Here is an 18,726-nt window from a genome sequence, read left to right on the forward strand (position 1 = left end):
TTCTCCTAACGGTCTCAATAACAAAAATAATACGTAACATTGGCAATTTTTAATATTGCTATCCTTTTCTATTTTTTATCTTAATGCTAAACAAACCTATTTTCAAACGCAAGCATAGAATACATGTGAATTAATGTAATAAATATATAGAGACAATCTTGTGTGACATGAACTTAACAAAGCTTGCAGAAAATTTTAACATTACAAAAATATTTTGCACACATCACTATGTAATATACATTATACATGTACGAAAGCGAAATTATTTTACTGTTCTTCAAAACAGTGTTTCATCGTACCACAACATAATACTCAAGTCAATCCAGAAGTAAAGAATCACAAACTATGTCATAGTTCGCTGTATCTTTTCCAGCAACATTTCTATTCTGCCCTTCATGACAGGCTGTCCTTTTCTCGTCTTTTTCGATAACACCTTAAAGTTACGCATTTTCTTCTCCTTGTACTTCTTTTGAGCTTCCTCTTGTTCCAACTTTATACGAATGGCATCCTCTCTCTTTTTCTTTTCTTCTTCCTGCTTCCGTCGGTACTCCCTTTTAGCCTTGAAGAAAGCATAGCCCTTCTTTTTCAACTCACTGTTGAACAAACACAAACATAGTATTAATATCAAATCTGAAATCATAGGCTTATATCGTTCACATTTGCATACTTTGGCTTTTCTCCATTCTCAGACGTGCAGTTTAAGTTCAATGTTTCCGTCGAGTTCTGCTGATCTTTCTTGAGCTCCTTATAGAATCTGCGTAACACAGCTTTCTTCCTCCTCTCCTCCCACTGAGTAACTGTTGCAATAAAGCAGTTAAATAAATTGTAAACTTAACCTAACCTATTCGTTGCTTATACGTACCTTTGTATTTATTGCTGTACTTTTGTAATCGGTATTTTTTCTTGTCGAATTCCTTTTTCCCTCGTTCATCTTTATCACTGTTCCTATCTGTTCGCCCTTTATCTACAACATTCCTCGCATTGTTTCTCATGATTGACGTAAAGCACGTACGAGCATGTATGCATGTAACCACGTGTGGCTGGTAGCACTGAGAGGCAAATATGGCAATTGCATCGACGACGGCGGCTAGCGTACGTAACCTTGCCGTAGCATGCGTCGAGTCTTACACATAGAAGTCTGTGGTCTTACACGAAGCACTTGCGCATGTGCCGCAGAGCTGCGCAGACCGCCAGTTCATGTGCCGCAGAGCTGCGCAGAGCACCGGTTACCAAGGAGTGAGGGGGAACGCCATCCACCACCATCTCCAGGAATATCCACCGTCCTCGGTCGCCGAGGGAGAGGATGAAGACGGAGAAGTCACGTACATACGTGTACAAGTCACGTACGCTAGCCGCCGTCGTCGCAGTGAACGCCTTATCTGCCTTTCAAGGTACGTACGGTAGTATACTCTCTCACGTTTCCAGCGTGGTTATGTTCCGGCCATTCTCTTACGTTTCCATTTTCAAGAAAAAAGTTTACCGTGCACTACCGCCTCCCGCGGCAAATGTTACAACCCTAACGAGAAATAAACAGAAAATATATGTGTAATGTAATGAAAATAATTCTCAATTTTTTTTTCCAACTGGAACAGGAAAGAGTCATTGAGTTACATGTTTACAGAAATAAATCGTGACCTAATTAATGATGTCTCCGGATATTCGCGGGAGACAAATGCCTTACGTACATTTATATGACAATGTCAATCGATACTTTATTCGTGATCACCTGTCACCGCATTACGTACGAGTTTATTTGTGGCGGTGACATTGAATGTCGAATAATCCGACCGTGTTAATTTATAGACCCGGTCAATCGGTGATTAAATCGAAAATCGAACACGTAATTCTGCGCGGATGTCGTCCAACAACTCCGTTGACAATGAACTATCTTACACAATTCCATGCTGCATTTTCGTAGCTTTTTCCCCACTTTCGCAAGGCCACGCATTTCACGTTTTGATGTCATCGAAGTGTTATAAAAGATCGAGACCATTATTCATAGTGCAATGCGTAGAAGAAAACAAACAAACTGACATCACTGAAAGGATAGTAGCTCTTCGGTATGTGCTACCACGGGTTATTATTAGTCGATAGAAACCGAGACGGACATAGAATTCGAAGCCAGATTTGTTCGAGGGCATTTGTCTGTCCAACTAGATTTCTTCGACCGTCAGCCGTCCCTCGCGATTCAATGTCGAGGAAACGGCAAAGAGTAAATATACGATAAATCTCGTTGAGAGAGAACTTGATAAGTGATATCAAAGATTCATCTACCTTCGATACGTAAATCTGCGGAGAAAACTCGACGCGAACCGGTTTAGCAAGCTAGAGACTTAGAATTTTACTGTGCAAAATTGTTTATTAAAATTAAGAATTAAAATTAAGATTTAATGTCTCGAAATAATGTTTTAAAAATATTGTATGTTGTAAGACGCGGTTAAAAACGCGATGAGATTTTGCGTCGGGATCTTGTGCAATTATGGAAAAAAAAAAAAAAATCGAGCGAGAAGCTTTACTTTATTCGCACCTTATCTTCGATCCATATTAGGAACCGCTGACACCTTTTTATCGATTGGCGAAACGGAGGTGACGTCATGTCCAGTCAGGTTCCCCCACACCGATGGCGGGCCGGTCTCGTTTAAGAAACGAGAGAGGAAGTCCGTCGCTCCGTAAAGAATCTCGTCTGGAGATACGAAACCAACGACATTGACACACTTTAACATCCAGCCTCGATCATCTCGTTAATCGCGATCGGTATTCTTTACCTCTCCTTTGTCGCTGGTTGCATGGTCTTTAATCGTATAAATGACTCGGAAGAGACGATGACTTTTGTAAACCTTTATGGAAACGTCATTTCAAATTTGTAGTTGATAATTTTTGTTTTAGTAAGGAGAAAAAAATAATTAATAAAAAATTAAGTCCACAGAGTTGCTCGTCAGACGTCAACGTTTTTTTTTTCTTTTTTTTCCAGATTGAGTTCTGATTTCAAATCGCAGAGAGGAGACTTTTTGGTGGTGCTCTGATTCTTACAAGGCGAAGAGCGTATCCTTGCGATGACGACGGCGAAAGGCAAGTCTGTATATGTCGAATACGTTGTGTGCGAGGAACACGGGGGCGTACAAGTGACGTGTTGTGTTCCATTCAGACGCGAGAACGACGTGGCTCGTGACGATGCGAGGCGCCGAAATAGCGTCGGCGTCACTCGCCATCTCGGTTTCAATACCGTAAAAGAATTCTCTCGTGACGCCGCGTATACAATCCTTTACAGCCACATTCTCGGCTGGATGACGCGTCGTAGAACGATCGCCAATTTTCGACGGGAACGCAATGCGGAAAGAATGTATTTTCGATCAACCGTTCTCGCATCTTCCGTCGATTCAGTGTCAGGGTGATATTAATTAAACTCGCAACGTATTTTAAAACTAAACAAACTTGCACAATTGCGGCACAGTGAACATCTTTAATTTACATACCAAACGATAATTTTTATACTGTTATATAATTTTTTTTACCCGTAAAGATTTTAATTTTTTTCTTTTTTTTTTTCAATTAAAACTTTCATTCGGCAATTGAAGCCTTTGTGAATGGACCGCCGTGTCAAACTGTGCATCGTTGATTCTCCGATGAATTATTGACTTCGAGACCTTTTAATTTAGCTTAATCGTCAACGATCAGCACCGTAAAAATTATATCATCCTTCGTTACAACGTTGTTAAGAATCTTACGTCATCTCAAGCCCTTTCATTTTCGTTCGCGTGTTTCGCTTGCATTTTTCATCGCGATTTGCTTTCCGTCCGTAATAGTATAAAAAGTAGAAGTTTACGCAATTGTTCTTTCGCGGGGGTCGTTTATAAGGAAATGATCGCACGAGTTTATTAGTCATACCCAGCGCGCGGGCAACGATGACTCGTTTTACACCATCCTCGACACCGTGTCTCGCCTACACTCTCAATCTTTAAATGAACAAATTCTACGAGCATGGCAAAGCTTTCGCGTGACGTATTATTTATTTTAACACGAAAATAAGTCCAGCGGTGTAGTAAAAAAAAATCAACACGTTGACCTCGACGAGGATTTTCCCCGTAAGATGGAAAGGAAGTTATCTCTTTTAACTTTACCAATCGATCCAAAAAGTAATTTTTATACACACATTTTAATTAAACATCGAGCCGGTGCGCTTTTTTACCCAGAAGAATAAAGTAGGCGACGACGCTGCTCTGTCTCGTGTCCATCGGCTTCTCGCTAATAACGCTCTCAATAATTAATATCTAATTAAATTTGGGGTCGTCGCGCGCGTTCCATCGTTTTGAGAGCCGCCGCGCGCGCCTCCGCCAATCGAGCGCCGAGTTCCCGAACGGACTCCCACGATTGGCTAATCCTTTCTGCCCTCCGCCAGATATATAAGGCGCGGCCGGTGTCCGCGCGCACACTCTTCCGACCGGCACGATCGAGGGCAGTTCGCAGGATAAAGAGAAGAGCGGTCATTCCGTCACCCGACACGATCGAGCTTCGTTCGTAGTACCTTCGTTCGCATCGCAACGACCGCCGTACACCCGGCCTGAGAATATATTTCGGTTACTGGTTGCCGACATCGTGAGTCAAGTAGTTTGGCAGACGCCGCGTAGTCTTCGCCGAGTGATACGAGTGAGCAGGAAGACGCAAGAGACAGTGCTCCCCCCGAGACGTGAACATGGCCGACAGTGGTATCAAGCGCAACATTCCCATCAAACTTGGCGACTTCAGCGTGATCGACACAGAGTTCTCCAACATACGCGAGCGCTTCGACGCCGAGATGAGGAAGATGGAGGACGAGATGTCGCGGTTCCGCAGCGAGCTGATGAACCGTGAAAGCAACAACTTCTTCAAAAGTACCACCAGGTATGTCCGTCAACCCTCCGTATTCAATTTATCTCCCCCTTGTATCTCTTTCCTTCTCCCTTTTATCTCTTATTCTCTCTCGCACTTGCTCGCGGGACGACTAACCTTTCTGCGTTGCATCGGTTACATTCTCTTTTTTTTTTTTCTTTCTCTCTCTCTTTCTTGTCCGCGCGTCTCTACTCGCGCAGTCATGTTTACATCGACTCTCTAAAAGCTTTCGTTTTTACAAATAACGATTCACTTTTTTTTTCTGTTTTGTTTTTGCTTGGTCGACGATGGACACAGTTTGTGTTTACGTTGCGCTTCGACACGGTTTGTAGGATTCATTTAGTTGTGTGCGATGGACTTTGAAATATTCGTATTAAGAATTATACCAAAATATTGGTTTCTCACGGATTTTTTTATTGAAAATAAAGAGGTCGCGTTCATTAAATATAAATGCGTAACGTTAATAATAAATATATAATATTCGTTATATTGCAATGCAAGAAAATTAAAGGCTGAGATGAATGAAAATACAAACTACTGAATTAATCTATGCTTCGTTGTTCAATGAAAAGACAAATTTCTGCGATGCGTAAGAGAATCTGAGATAACTTAGCGTCCTTCGTACCTTCACATTGAACTCTTTCTCTTATTTTCGCTCAATACGTTCGCAAAGTTTTATATCAGTTTTATTTACGACGTATTTCAAGAGGTATTTTATTTGCTCGACACACCCGGCATTTCTCGATTCAAGAATTATTAACAGTCATCGGGAGTTAAGGTAAATTTAGAAATAAAGATGTAGCGTTTTTTTTTTCTTTTTCTTTTGCGTGATAACAAGTTTAACTTTACCACTCGACAATTATGATTACAAAGACTAGTAATATATTAATCGATCGTATACGTTATCGCGTCAATGCATTTTAATATTTAAAGATTAAAACTAGATCAATTTCCGAATAAAAAATGTTACAACTTGCGGTAAATGTACAAAATATATTTTTGACTCTGAGAAAGGGAAAATAAATCGCCGAATCGATAATGAATGAGCTAAACTGCCTGATGTAGAAAAAAAAACCGACGATATCGCAAAACTCGCAACGTTAAGAGACAACATAAAACGTTCATTTGCGTAACAATTAACGTCGTCGCCGTCTTGCTTCGGAATGATTTTTCGTAACGGTTACGTCATCGCGCGTCTCGTTAGAAAACCTGCGGGATGCAAGCTTTCGCGAAAATACATTTTACTTTAGCAAGTCATTGGAAATCATCGTGGTCGAGCTGCGAGATTTCTCGCGGACTCGCGGATTGATTCTGCATTTTTTCCGTACGGTCGTTTCGCGTATTTCAGTTTCTATTTATAGGGATAACGTCACTGCACTCGCGGTCACCGAGAGCTCAGGAGTTCTCCCTTCGGGGCTCGCGGAGAGCCGAAACGGACGAGTGCACGCGTTAAAAAACTTTGCGTGCATTCGCCGTCGGCAGTCACGTCGAGATCCCTCGATTCCAATCACGCGCCGTTATTTTAATTATCAAATTTAATTACTTCTATCCGACACCGTCCGTTCGTGCGTTCAATAATTAGTCTATTTGCTGAGTACTTTTCAATTCGTTTCGCGAACGAGAACTTTCTCGTTAAACGTACTCGGGTTATTTTTAATGTGGGAAACGCAACGTGTTTAACGCTTCCCGGGGTTACGAGCGATCTTTCGCGCAATTACGTGGTCGTGCGTGCGTCTCGTCGGACGTACAACAGATGCGTTCATTGAATTTTCGACGGTACGCGTACCGAAACATTGTCCAACAATGCCGCACTGTTGCCGTTTGCGACGGGCAATTTGGAGACGCGACATGTGAATGCGGAAAAAAGTGTGAGGTTTGATTCCGGGGTTTCGAAATAAAAATAAATTCAGCCAACGTACTTCGAGTCCACGCTCGTTTCTGGGAAAAGCATTGATTACAGACTGCATTTAAAATTCGTTTGTTTTTTATGTTTAATTTAATTTTAATTTACTTTTAATAATCGCGTCGTGCAACGCAGTTTCATGCGCGATATAATCGTTACCGTCGTGTACACGCCGACGCGAATTAATGCTTTTTTTTTTTTTTTTTTTCCTTTTTTACATAATAACAAAATTAATGCACACTTCTATGTGCATCCTCGTAATTACGTTAGCGTGGCCTTGACATTGTATCGTATTGCGCGATCGCGAAAAGCCCCCACTGGAGTCAAGCGCTAAATCGCGACGCAAGAAAGATGAGAGCTTGCAGGAGTCCTAGACGAGCGATTTTACGCAGTAATTTTTACGACATCACGGGGTACCGAAGCGTCGTCGCAGTTCGCGCTTCAAAGCGAGACGCGTTCGGTCATACGCGTATGTTTGCTCGCCGCTGAGAATCCACGATGATTCCGAACGAAGATCTCTATCCACCCGCGCATAAAACTGTCATCAAACTACGGTATGTTATTCCGTACGAATCGTTCTCGTCCGAACGGAATTTGCATTAACACCTGCTTTATCATCGGCTCGGCAGCTTGTGCAAGGCATTATTCTTCCACGCAATTCGTTACATTATTTTCACACTCTTTGGTTTCCCTTTTAATTGACGTCGTCGATCACGGACGAATTTATTTCTGGATTTATTTCTACGACGTCGATCAAATTTAGATTTAATTATCCACCACGAGACTTAAGATTTTGCTCTTGCGAACCGAAACCAGATCTTTTCTGATAAACTCCGCGCGTGTCGTCATTGGCATAAAAGATTCTGACGCGTCTATAAATATGCACGACGGTAGGCAGGTGTTCGGTGTCGATCGCGCATTCTCGATAGATCTCACACTCGTGGGAGGTGCATATGGTCCATTACGGAGTCCGAATAATTACGTGTTTCTGACGTAATTTTGCGTTCAGGGACGGTTACCGCAAATAGACAACCGCGTGCGGCACATCACGGAGTAGTCTCGAGTCTTTGACGCGAATGCGTTATTAGCGAGTAAATAGTGTGACTTGTCTAATAGACGGACAGCGAGAGAAATAGATACAGCAAATGTTATCAACTCTTACACCTGCTCGAGAATTCTTTTTATTTCCTATTATCACTCGCATTCGATTTTATTAATACTTTAAGAAGCACTATCTAAAAACGTTATTGTATAGCGATAAGTATTTTGCAATTCCACGTAGGTAATTTCTTGTTAAAAAATTTTTTTACTTTATAAGGAAACCGGTGATAAGTTTCTCGATAAGGAATCGATAATCCTAACACTTGTATCTTTATTTTATTTTTTTTTATTCCGTTTTGACTAGAGATACGCATGACAAAAATTTTACAGATCTGATATCGTGCAGCAAGTAGCTTCGATATTTATAGGCAGGAGAGCCTAGGCATTTCAGCGTTTCGGCGCGTTAAGATTCGAGCAGCAACAGGAAATTACCTCTTGTTACAATCAGGGCAACAGTTTGCTAATTGACTTTGGCGAACTATGCTGAACTTCGCGTTTAAACTTTCCCAGATAACTGACTTGCTGTCGATAGGCATCTCGGATCGAAGGCTTTGGTAATTCTATGCATGCGTGCCAAAGGGAGATTCACTTTCCGCTCGCTCTCTCACACTTTCCCACCTTTTTGTTTCATACCACACTAACTCACAGTCTTTCTGCGCTGCACAATGTTGTCGGTGATGTACGACTGACTGAATTAAGCGATTCATTGACTTCCAGCCCGACCATTGGCATCGCGTAATGGCTAAATACGATTCCATCTAAATGCGATAACGTTGATCATCGTATTTTATAAAGTCGGCTAGATTACGTGATTTGCAATGTGGATAATAAAATTAATTTGTTGCTCATTGAATAAATCGAGAAAAGACCAACGGCAACAGTAATACTTATAAATATGGATCAGGATTTTTTTTTTTAATTATATTAGGAATTTATGTTATTACGTGCAGTCGATTAAATCAATGATTCATGATAATTATATAATAATAAGTAATATAGGGCGTACAAAATATGCGGTAGACTGACGCGGAGTTAGGATTTATTCCTTCGTGATTCGCATCTCGTTTGGCCTTTTCACTTCGGCTCTCGGGGTTTTGTAATAGCGACACGGTTGACCTCTCTCGATTTTAAGATTCTTCCTCTTGTCTGGTGTAATTGTTCTCCATCACTCTTTCCCACACAACTTTCCGGTGACTCCATTCAAGTTTCTTTCCACCATTGGATTACAATATTTTAATATTACAAGCCCAGATTCTGAACTCGACAAAAATGTATACTTTGAATTATTGTATAAAATTTCTATAATGCATTTGTATTCTTCACGATGGATTTGTCGAAAATTTGCACGTGAGCTGATAGGATTTTATTGATTGCAATCTCGTTATTTGATCTATACACATAAAAGAGAATAAAATGCGGAAAACAGTCAATTGTTATCATACACGTTATATCGCGTGACAGGATATAGTGACATTTCGTTCCTGGAATCGTTTAACTCTGTCATAAAATTAATTCAGCCGTCTCCTAAAAACTTTACAAATCTACACTATCACGTTGTTCTCTGAAATTAATATTTGTTAAAGAAATATTCTTCGTAGAATTTTCTTTTATCTCTAGAGGTAAAATATATTTTTTAAAGTTAAACACGTTGCAATAATATATAAAATGAAAAAAAGAAAACTGTTCAGTTGTGATATTTAATTAAAGTCAGCTGCAGAATTTCCTGCGACTTACGTAAGTAAGATTTAATCTCGGGGTTGTGTAAATTTTGAGAAATGATAGATGAGGCTTGAAAATAGCGAGATGCGGTCGAATTGTTTTACTGGTCAAACCGAAGTTAATTCTGCGAGCAAGGTATCCCGAATAAACGTGACTTGAGAAATCACGATTATCCCTCGCTGCAAGTACCGGCTGCGACGACGTAATTATGTACTATTTATAGTATCCTCCGTGTGTGGTAGTGGGTCGACGACCTCCTCGAAGACAAGGCAAGACACTTCCGGTTATCGCGATATTTAGTTCGAACGTCATTTTGCGCGGAGCTATGAATCTTTGTGATTTTAGCGCGCTGTCACGTTTACGATCGATCGGAATATTCTCGAATGACTGTTAATAAGTTTAACATCGATAGTCTGCGGGGTAATTAGTACAAACGTCTGCTTTTGCAGAGGAACAGGTTCTTTTATTTCATTTACACGAGCCTAGAACGAATGAATTTTAATACACACGTTACATGTATTTGCCGAGTGCGCTTATTAATTTCTTAAGTTGTACAAATGATTTGTATATAGGCTTTACGATTAATTTGCTGCGTGTTTGACGTGTGTCGATTGTTTCACTGCTTTTTGTCCTTTTCTTTAAAGCAGTTTTGCCAGCATCTACGAATATTTAATTGCAGACCCGGAGATAGATAATTTGTCGTATAAGTTTTAATGCACGCCGAGAGTTTTGATGGATAAAAATGCTAATTTTTATAATTTATTTCTTTTTATTTTTATAATTTATATATAACATTTTATCAGTATGAAGGACTAATAAAATTTGTAAGATTGTTTTTTTTTCGCAGCTCAAGTTTGAGCACTTTTAAGGAGTCGTATTGCGCTTTTAATTAGTAAAAATTGAATTAAAAATAGTACTATATTAAAAAAAAAAAAAAGGATCCGAGTTTAAATTAAATCTTACTGTGAATGTCACTCGCTCACTGTTTCTTAGTGTAGATAATAACTTAATAATATAAATATGCCAAATTAAAACATGATTCAAATATAGTACGTATGATTTATTTCAAAGCAAATATTTGCCAAAAATTAATTAATAAAAAATTTGACATGACGACATTGGCACGGTAATAATTTCAGTAAAGAATGACTTTAATCAACGGCGAATAAATTTTTTAACAGTTATTTGTTAGAGTTACTACAACGATTAATTTAAATCAATTGTAAAATCTATTTTAAAAAGCAAAAAAAAAAAAAAGGGATAAGAGAAATCGGAAGAGACGTAGAGATCAATAGAGAGAGATATAAGATCACAGAAGATCTGACGAATAACTGTTAATCGCCGGTGAAGTCCAATCTGAAGGAGCCGCGCGTTCGGGGATGTTAATTGGCCACTAAGAAACACAGAAGCGAGGACAAACGTAATCGCGTGGATTGAACTCGGACGACTCCGTAGCCATCAGAGTTAACCGATTAATAATAACACCCTCTTCCCCTGCGCTCAACTACCGTCTCGCCTACCGAATGGCTCTGCATTGGCACGTGACTAACTGTGAAGTCGACATCACACAAGCACCAGCGAACACCATACGTCGACGACGTCGAAGAGCGAAGGTTGGAACACGGCCGACCCTGCAGCACCGCCGAAGCGATCCGCGTTCGACAGCTTCAAAAGGTGACGACACTGTAGAGAAACGAAAGAAAAGAAAAAAGAAAAAAAAAAAAAAAAGCACGAGAAAACGAGTCGATCGATATTAGGAAGGATCAAATCAGTCTATGGGATCGGCAGATGTTGCGAGCATCCCCGATCAAATGCATAAAACTTACCAAAGGACCAAATAGATCGACGCTTCGTTTTAAAATAACAGTAGTAAATTAGATAGCACCCCGCGTTACTTCCCAGCCGAAATATTATCCCGCACTATATCGTTTATTTAATTCTTTGTAGGCTGAACTTGAATGGAAACAGTTGATTTTAATTGTACAATAATTCGGACCTGGGCTAAATAAATAAAAAAAAAAAGTTTGCCGCATAAATTAAATAGCGTAGCATCGTATCTTTTTCCCTACAAAGGGTTAAGAAACAAGTTGTAATCGCGCCAGAGCGAGTGCAACGAACGAAACCACTGTTTGCACGTTTTGTGACTCCACATTCTAGATAATAATATCGTTGTTTCGTTAATACGATTCATGTACATATTTATGTTTCTCACAATTTCGCATAGATCATAATAATGTGTGCAAGAGTTAAAGTAATACCAATTCGGTTAATGCTAGAGAGAGTAAAGCATGTAAATTTATTGTCGATTAACATTTTTGAAAACTTGACGTTTTTTTTTTTTACATAAATTTGTACAATTTCTCAAATTGTACATTTATTCCAAGGTATGATAATAATTATAATAATACTTAATAATAAATAATTACGTGAAATATGCTGCTCTTTTTAGTGTTAACGTCCGATATTAACGCACAATTTTATTTTATATTAATGTCAGTCTGTGTATTTATTCGATTATTTGTTCGTCCATCGTCACAGTAAGTAAGAAGGCTTTCATACTGTCGCACTAGCTGTATTGTAATCAACAGGTTTTTAATTAACAATTACGGACCTGTCGCCAGTCATTATCACACCAATGTATTCGACATCTCCATAGTTCATTCTGATTTTTCGCACGAGAAAAATACGTCGATAATAATCTCTTTTTTGTTCTTAAATTCCAGCACCACCACGCAACAGACTACTCAAAACAGTAGTTCTCTGAGTCCCCAACAAGATCACGCTTGGCTGGATGGACTCAACAGTCCTCTTATTCAGGATGAAGGTGATAATAAAATGCTTAAGCTGCGCTTCGACGTTTCGCAATACACGCCCGAGGAAATTGTTGTCAAGACTGTGGATAATAAACTTTTGGTAAGTAATAAAATCATGATTAATAGTTTAAATTTAAACCATAAATCTGGAGAAAAAAAAACTTAACGTAATCGGCGTTTGTTGCTCAAGTGAATTAAGATAAATGCAGAAATAGAAACCTGGCGCTGAAATGTAAACTTATTTACTCGGATAAAGGGTATTTCAAATCATTCGATTCGTTGTCGCGAGATTTCTTCCAGTTCACCTGGCAATTCTAAATTATTACACGGTTGACTCATCGCTCGCGATCTGCGCCGGTTAGGATCTCTTGCGCAATTTGGCAAGATGCAAATCTGGCTCAAGTTTTTGCGCAATTGACGGGAATTGGCGTGGCACAAAATTGTCCGTCACACACAATATGCTGTCATAAAAATGAAGTTAATTACTCGCCAATTACGCGTCATAATAGTTTTTAATATTTACACAATTTGCTTGTACTGGAGAAGCTTAAAATTAGAGTAAACGTGTATAAATTATCTCTTTAATTAACTATTAAACAAGATTGACTTCGTAACAATGTGCTAAGTGCATTATAAGGATGCATCTTTTTTTTAAATTTTTTTTTTAACTTCCGCTTTAAATGTTATAATGAACAGACTGAACGGCATGACGAAACGGAATGCGGAATACTTGTCTGTACTTGCGGATCTTTGTAAACTATGTAGAGCATTGTAATTGATAGCGTTACGTCACTTCCCACTAAAAGAGCGACCCCGTCGAGTAATGCAATTGGATTCGTGCGAAGGAAACTCGCGTTTCGCTTTTATGGGCTATCCTTCAGCGCTTTTTTTGCAAAATTAAATCTTTATTCCTAAAGTAACTAGTTATTAACATAAATTCAGTAATTTAAACGCTGTCCTCGCGTAGCCGTGTCCCAAGAATTAAAGTTTTGCCGATGGGAAATGAAATATCGGTGCCTGAGAAATCCTCGGAATTTCTTACGCGCGTCTTCGAGATCTTTCTCTACGTTCTCGTGCCGACCTGGACGGAAATAACCGTCGCCGAAAATAAGCTCACGCCAGCCGTCATACCGGCGGATCGGGAATAATGCTCGGCCATTGTGAACAAACAGCCGAACGCAAGATTACGCTTTACGAATTACACAAGAGTGTCGCGTAAATATATTTTGACAGAAGCCGCATGGGTAACGGAATTTTTACCGAGACATTAAATTTAACGTTGAAAAATAAATTCACGTGTGGCTAAAATGATTACGTCCGTCTACAAATTAAAAAAAAAAAAAGAGAAAAAAAAATGTAACTTCTGTCTTTGCTTTTTGTAATATTTATCTTAATTAGAATGTAATCATAGAATTCTATTTAAAGTAATAGAGGTAATAGAGCGGAAATCTTGGGTACATTTTCCTCCTCTTTCAAACGCCGAGTATTACAAAAGTTTTACCGTTACGAGATCGAACGAAGAGGTCATTGTATCATCATCATATTCTCATTCTTTGTGTTGAAAGATCGTAATGATAGGAAGACCCTCCGTGGAACAAGACCCCAGTATTATTCTGATAATTTATTCGATAAGTAATCGGCGGATTGAACGTACTTTTTCACTTCCACCTCACGATCTCTTAAAATTAGTGATTGACACCACGAAGTAGACATATTTTGTAATGGATGTTCCAAAGGTTATACTCTTTCATTCACTTCAAGTTTCGATCGAACAAACAAATTTATTTCTCTGTAAAAAAATAATTTTATTGTTACTCTTTTTATTTTTTAATTTCAAATAACTCAGCTCGATGGAAATGCGCGGTTGTCGAAATAATGTGCTTGAATTATCTAGGACCTCCCTCGTTCAATCCCAAGCGCGTGATACGTTCTCATTCTCAACTCGTTTCTATTCACATTCTGGACATCTTATCTCACTCAAGTAAAATTGTCGATGTATCAGCATTGAAATAAATGTTTTATCGACATCCGTTACATTCTTTTACTGGCAATCCAATTTTCTCGTTCGATCAAACTCTTTTTCCTTGAATGTTTTTTGATTTCATTCAGAAAAACGATGATAATTTATGCTCGCGACTGAGTAGTTCCTTTCTTCTGAAATAATTTCGAAAGAATGGGAGCAGTCTTCCACAAACGGACTGAACGAACAGCTCGACGAGGCTGCTTGCCGTGTAACGTGGTCAGGGTCTGGCGAATTCAGGTCGGTCACGTACTGCGGGCGGACCTTAAAGGGTTCGATCAAGGACAGTACATACTCCGAAGGACAGGTAGTTTGGGCCAAGAATGGAATAAGAATAGAGTAAATCGCCTCGTGAATTTACGGTCACTTGGCGAGTTTCGCTTACTTCAATTACACGTAAAATATAATTTTCTTTGTCATATAGAACGTTAAATACATCACGTTGACAAGTCCGAACGTTTTAATCAACTTTCAAAGATTTCCGAGTCTGTTTTTATTCATGCAAAAGTAGAGGTGGAAGTAAAAACATCCAAATTCATGGTTATATTTAGTTTGTGAGTCAGCTACGTTATTTTCGACAATCGCAGCACCGAATTTCAAACCCCCCCGACTATCACGAGTAACTATTGATGTCGAACATTCTAATTGGGTCTTTTTACAAACTAAAGCGGTAATTAATGGAAATTAATCGCACAATAATTTTTATAATTTCTTAAAAAATGACTGCGCCTATTTTATTTCTCTGTGCAATCCACCTTAAGCTTTGTGCCTTCAACGAGACTATCGAACGTTCCTTGTTGACTCAGCGATCGATGAGAATTTACATTTTATCACGAAGAGAAATTGCTTATGTGTTGCGCGTGAATATTTCATTGTATTCCATCGTCCCAAATTCTTCAAACGTAATGTACTTTCGCGCAATAATTTTAATTGTTTTTTTTTCTTTTTTTCTTTGTCGCAAAGCAATTTACCTAGATTTTTTATTCTGATTAAAGGCTACATTTCTAGATTAAAATTTTGTATCTAAATCATACAGGACTTCGGTAGCGAGCTGCTGCTCTAAAGATGCGCAAACATTGCGTAACAGCGTCCCGTTCAGTTTTGTGTAAATGAATTATTACGATGACATTACATCATGTTAATGGCGCGTTTGATCAGCGACGTATTTAGAAATTGCGGAGTTCGTACGACAACGAAGCGAGAGCAATTCACCTTGAGGAGAATCGGTAGCGAGTACGACATTATAATCAAACACTTTTATTAAAAAGTAGCACACTACTTTATTCTTTAGGTATTTGAGAACGTTTTCTTAATCTCCGATAACCAATTTCAACATAAAGCTTAATTAAAATTTATTTATATTACATTTTTCGTGCCCCTTTTAACATTTTATGAAAAGTCTTTTCTTGAATATTAAATACCACAAGATAACTTAAATTAAAATGAATCGAATTAAGTTTCTGAAAAGAAAATGCTTTCAGTCGATCGCTGACGTTAACATAAAGCCACGACGTTTGATTGATGAGTCAACACTCGCCCTTTGTCGTTAATCGCGATTATATTTCTTGAAGCGTGTCTTCGATGGCTTTGTCGTGCGCGAAAAAATGCAGGTGTAGGATTTATAGCCGCGCCCATTAGAGCGGCAAACAACATTAAAGGTGGAGAGTCGTGAACGGTAGGCTAGACTTGCCGTGCTAATTGCATTACGTAAAAGTCGCTAAGAAGTTAGATCGGTTCGCTTTGATTCGCTTCTCGAGTGCCTTCCGTCGCGATGCCGAAGAACACCGGCCGAATCTATCGTTCGTGACACGTTCCAACGAATGAAATAAAGCCTTAACCTTGCGCTGGGTAAAAAAAAAAAAAAAAAATTGAATCGACACTCGATGCGACCTCCTATCTGTGCATCGCGCACGTCCTTCCTCACCTTCTCTCCGTTTTACCGCCACGAGACTCTGTCGGGTTTCGTATTTAATTTCAAGGCGCGTGTTCGCCGCTGCCTTGCATAATTTTCAAGTATGAATTCTTTGGCACCGCTTCATCGTTATGATAAACGGATGTAAAAGTAGACGGGATAATGAAGGCGACTGATGTAATTACGTTGCTGATCGTTTTAGCAATAAGAGAGCACGTCGCGAAATTTTTCTGCAGCAAATAGACGAACGGAGTCGTCAAATTCTTATTGTATAATTTTTATTGTTTATTACTATTTTTTTTATTTTTTTTTAATTACGCCGATAAACGAAATTCAAGTATTGCTACGTTGGAATATCGACCGTCCCGACCGTAAAAGGGCAAAACTACTGCGGGAAAAGCCCGCGCGGGTAACTCTAGACGTCACAAGGCCGAAAGAAAAAGAAACGAAAAGAGACCGGGAAGAGACGAGACGCCGAGAATGAACTGCGGGTAACTCAACCTCTTCGCGGGATCTAAGTTTTCGTAACAGATATCGTCTTACGAGAAGTTACGAAATTTACAAATTTTTTTTGTTTAAATTTGCGGAATCGAGAACCGACAATTTTACTAAAGAAACAGGGCGGGTCGAGTAAGAAAAGGATGAGCTTGAAAATATCGATTTGTGTCGACGTGATGTGGAAGATAGAGACTATGGCGTTTCCGTTTGTCATCTTTCCTATTTCGTCCTTCGTTCCTGCTACGTTTCGATCTTTTTTCGATTTCCACAACGTGGTCGTAAAAAGACAGATCGTTACCAATAACCCACTTTCGCCGCTGAAGTAATTTTCCACCGCATTACAATGAGTCCATAGTAGTTGTCGCAGTTGTTATATTAAATTTGAATAGGTGAAGGAAATTAATATTTGTATAGAATACGAGTTTGCGTCGCTAAATATATAGTTCTAGTTAATGTAAAGTCGAATATCTTGGGTATTTGTAATTCAACGCGCACTGCTAGTTGCGAGAGAAACGAGATCGATGTCTGATATGTTATACTAAACCTAGGCGTCTACTAAAGGAGACGAAACCTACGCATGGTCAAACGTATGATTCACTGGGTCGAACGCATGAGTAATACGGTCACTATTACTGGGTACTCTCGTTGCCCTATTTCTAGATCGCTTAGGGAGATTTTTATCGAGTCGTAAAGGACGATATCTGTTGAATTGCTGTCGTTTTTGTAAAAATTCAGTCGTGATAAAGCAATTAATATTAATAATAAATAAATAAAGAGTGCGACATAAATATGTATGTATAATATTGTATAACGTTTATTATAATTATCTTTTAACATGATGCAATTTTTTATTTTTCCAGGTCCACGCTAAACACGAGGAGAAAACAGAAAGCAAATCAGTATACAGGGAATACAATCGTGAATTCCTGTTACCAAAGGGGACTAATCCTGAAAGCATCAAGTCTTCCCTGAGTAAGGACGGCGTTCTCACCGTGGAAGCTCCCTTACCGGCAATTAGCGCGGGCGAAAAATTAATCCCGATTGCGCATCAGTAAAGCAGTGAACACAAGTTGCGGAAAGTCGATTTCTAATCTTCTGCCTCGAATTCCTTTCGTTCCAATCACCGTTCTTCTACGATTGACCTTTCCTTTCGTAAGTCCTTACATCCTTATTTTATTATTACTTTATAGTCATTCAAACAAGATGATTTATTTATGCGAGATAATTTGACCAATTTTAACTGAATAGCAGAAAAAACTTGATCCCATGCCAAGTGCCTGGTGCAAATCGACTTTCATAAAATATTTAAAATAAAATCAAACGTAGAGTAATGTTAAAGTGCTATAAATGTGAAAGTCAGCTAAAATGTTTGATAAAATACTTTTTTCCTTTTTCATACGAACAGCTTTAATCCTTTGATACACAAAATATTTTCCGATTTCCTCGTAGAGAAGTAGCATAATTTTTTTTTTCCTTCAGAAATATGCATACATTGTTTTTAGAAATGTATTGAAAATAATTTAGTTAGAAATTCTTTTTTTAGAAATTGTGAGCTATATCGCTTACTTATGCACTTGCATACCAACAAATCTAAACTCAAATCAACCACCGTTTGCAACGGTTAATTTATGTATGTGTTAGTTTAAGTGTACATTAAAAGACTATAACACAACGCTTAGAATATATATGACTATTGATATTATTTATGAATATTTTAATATTTCTAAAATATACGCAATATACACACAACATAATATTTAAAAGTAATGAAAATGAAAATTTAAATAAAAATCTATGATAAGCGTAAATAACAATATAACGAATTTATATTTTTCGAATGATAAAATATAATTTGATATATGAAAAATTGAATCCTTCATAAAGATGCAATGTA

General features: G+C 38.6%; 2 protein-coding genes across 4 annotated transcripts; one reads left to right on the forward strand and one right to left on the reverse strand.

Moving 5' to 3' along the window:
* Window positions 1–210: 210 nt before the first annotated feature.
* LOC139107101 (thyroid transcription factor 1-associated protein 26 homolog) lies at window positions 211–1,098 on the reverse strand. Its single transcript, XM_070664392.1, has 3 exons — window positions 863–1,098; window positions 668–797; window positions 211–593 (listed from the first exon to the last, which is right to left on the reverse strand). Exons 1-3 carry the CDS (start codon window positions 990–992, stop codon window positions 344–346), a joined length of 510 nt encoding a protein of 169 aa, XP_070520493.1. The 5' UTR covers window positions 993–1,098; the 3' UTR covers window positions 211–343.
* A 1,889-nt stretch (window positions 1,099–2,987) lies between these two features.
* Window positions 2,988–18,504, forward strand: LOC139107099 (alpha-crystallin A chain). 3 transcript variants are annotated; one of them, XM_070664388.1, is made up of 5 exons: window positions 2,988–3,069; window positions 4,397–4,878; window positions 11,147–11,263; window positions 12,313–12,502; window positions 17,693–18,504. In XM_070664388.1, exons 2-5 carry the CDS (start codon window positions 4,691–4,693, stop codon window positions 17,885–17,887), a joined length of 690 nt encoding a protein of 229 aa, XP_070520489.1. In that variant the 5' UTR covers window positions 2,988–3,069; window positions 4,397–4,690; the 3' UTR covers window positions 17,888–18,504. The 3 variants fall into 3 exon arrangements, with proteins under 3 accessions (XP_070520489.1, XP_070520490.1, XP_070520491.1); XM_070664390.1 differs by lacking the exons at window positions 2,988–3,069; window positions 4,397–4,878 and adding an exon at window positions 5,042–7,323; XM_070664389.1 differs by lacking the exons at window positions 2,988–3,069; window positions 11,147–11,263.
* The last annotated feature ends 222 nt before the right edge of the window (window positions 18,505–18,726 follow it).

The sequence above is a fragment of the Cardiocondyla obscurior genome, linkage group LG12, assembly GCF_019399895.1.
Source record: "Cardiocondyla obscurior isolate alpha-2009 linkage group LG12, Cobs3.1, whole genome shotgun sequence".
NCBI classification, from domain to species: domain Eukaryota; kingdom Metazoa; phylum Arthropoda; class Insecta; order Hymenoptera; family Formicidae; genus Cardiocondyla; species Cardiocondyla obscurior.

Bases quoted from the DNA above. Each gene is read 5' to 3' on its own strand.
- LOC139107101 (XM_070664392.1), bottom strand. From the start codon at position 992: ATGAGAAACAATGCGAGGAATGTTGTAGATAAAGGGCGAACAGATAGG. The intron at 798-862 runs GTACGTATAAGC...TTATTGCAACAG, and splicing joins GTACAGCAATAAATACAAAG to TTACTCAGTGGGAGGAGAGG. The intron at 594-667 runs GTATGCAAATGT...TTTGTTCAACAG, and splicing joins GAGAATGGAGAAAAGCCAAA to TGAGTTGAAAAAGAAGGGCT.
- LOC139107099 (XM_070664388.1), top strand. From the start codon at position 4,691: ATGGCCGACAGTGGTATCAAGCGCAACATTCCCATCAAACTTGGCGAC. The intron at 4,879-11,146 runs GTATGTCCGTCA...CTAACTGTGAAG, and splicing joins TTCTTCAAAAGTACCACCAG to TCGACATCACACAAGCACCA. The intron at 11,264-12,312 runs GTGACGACACTG...CTTAAATTCCAG, and splicing joins GCGTTCGACAGCTTCAAAAG to CACCACCACGCAACAGACTA.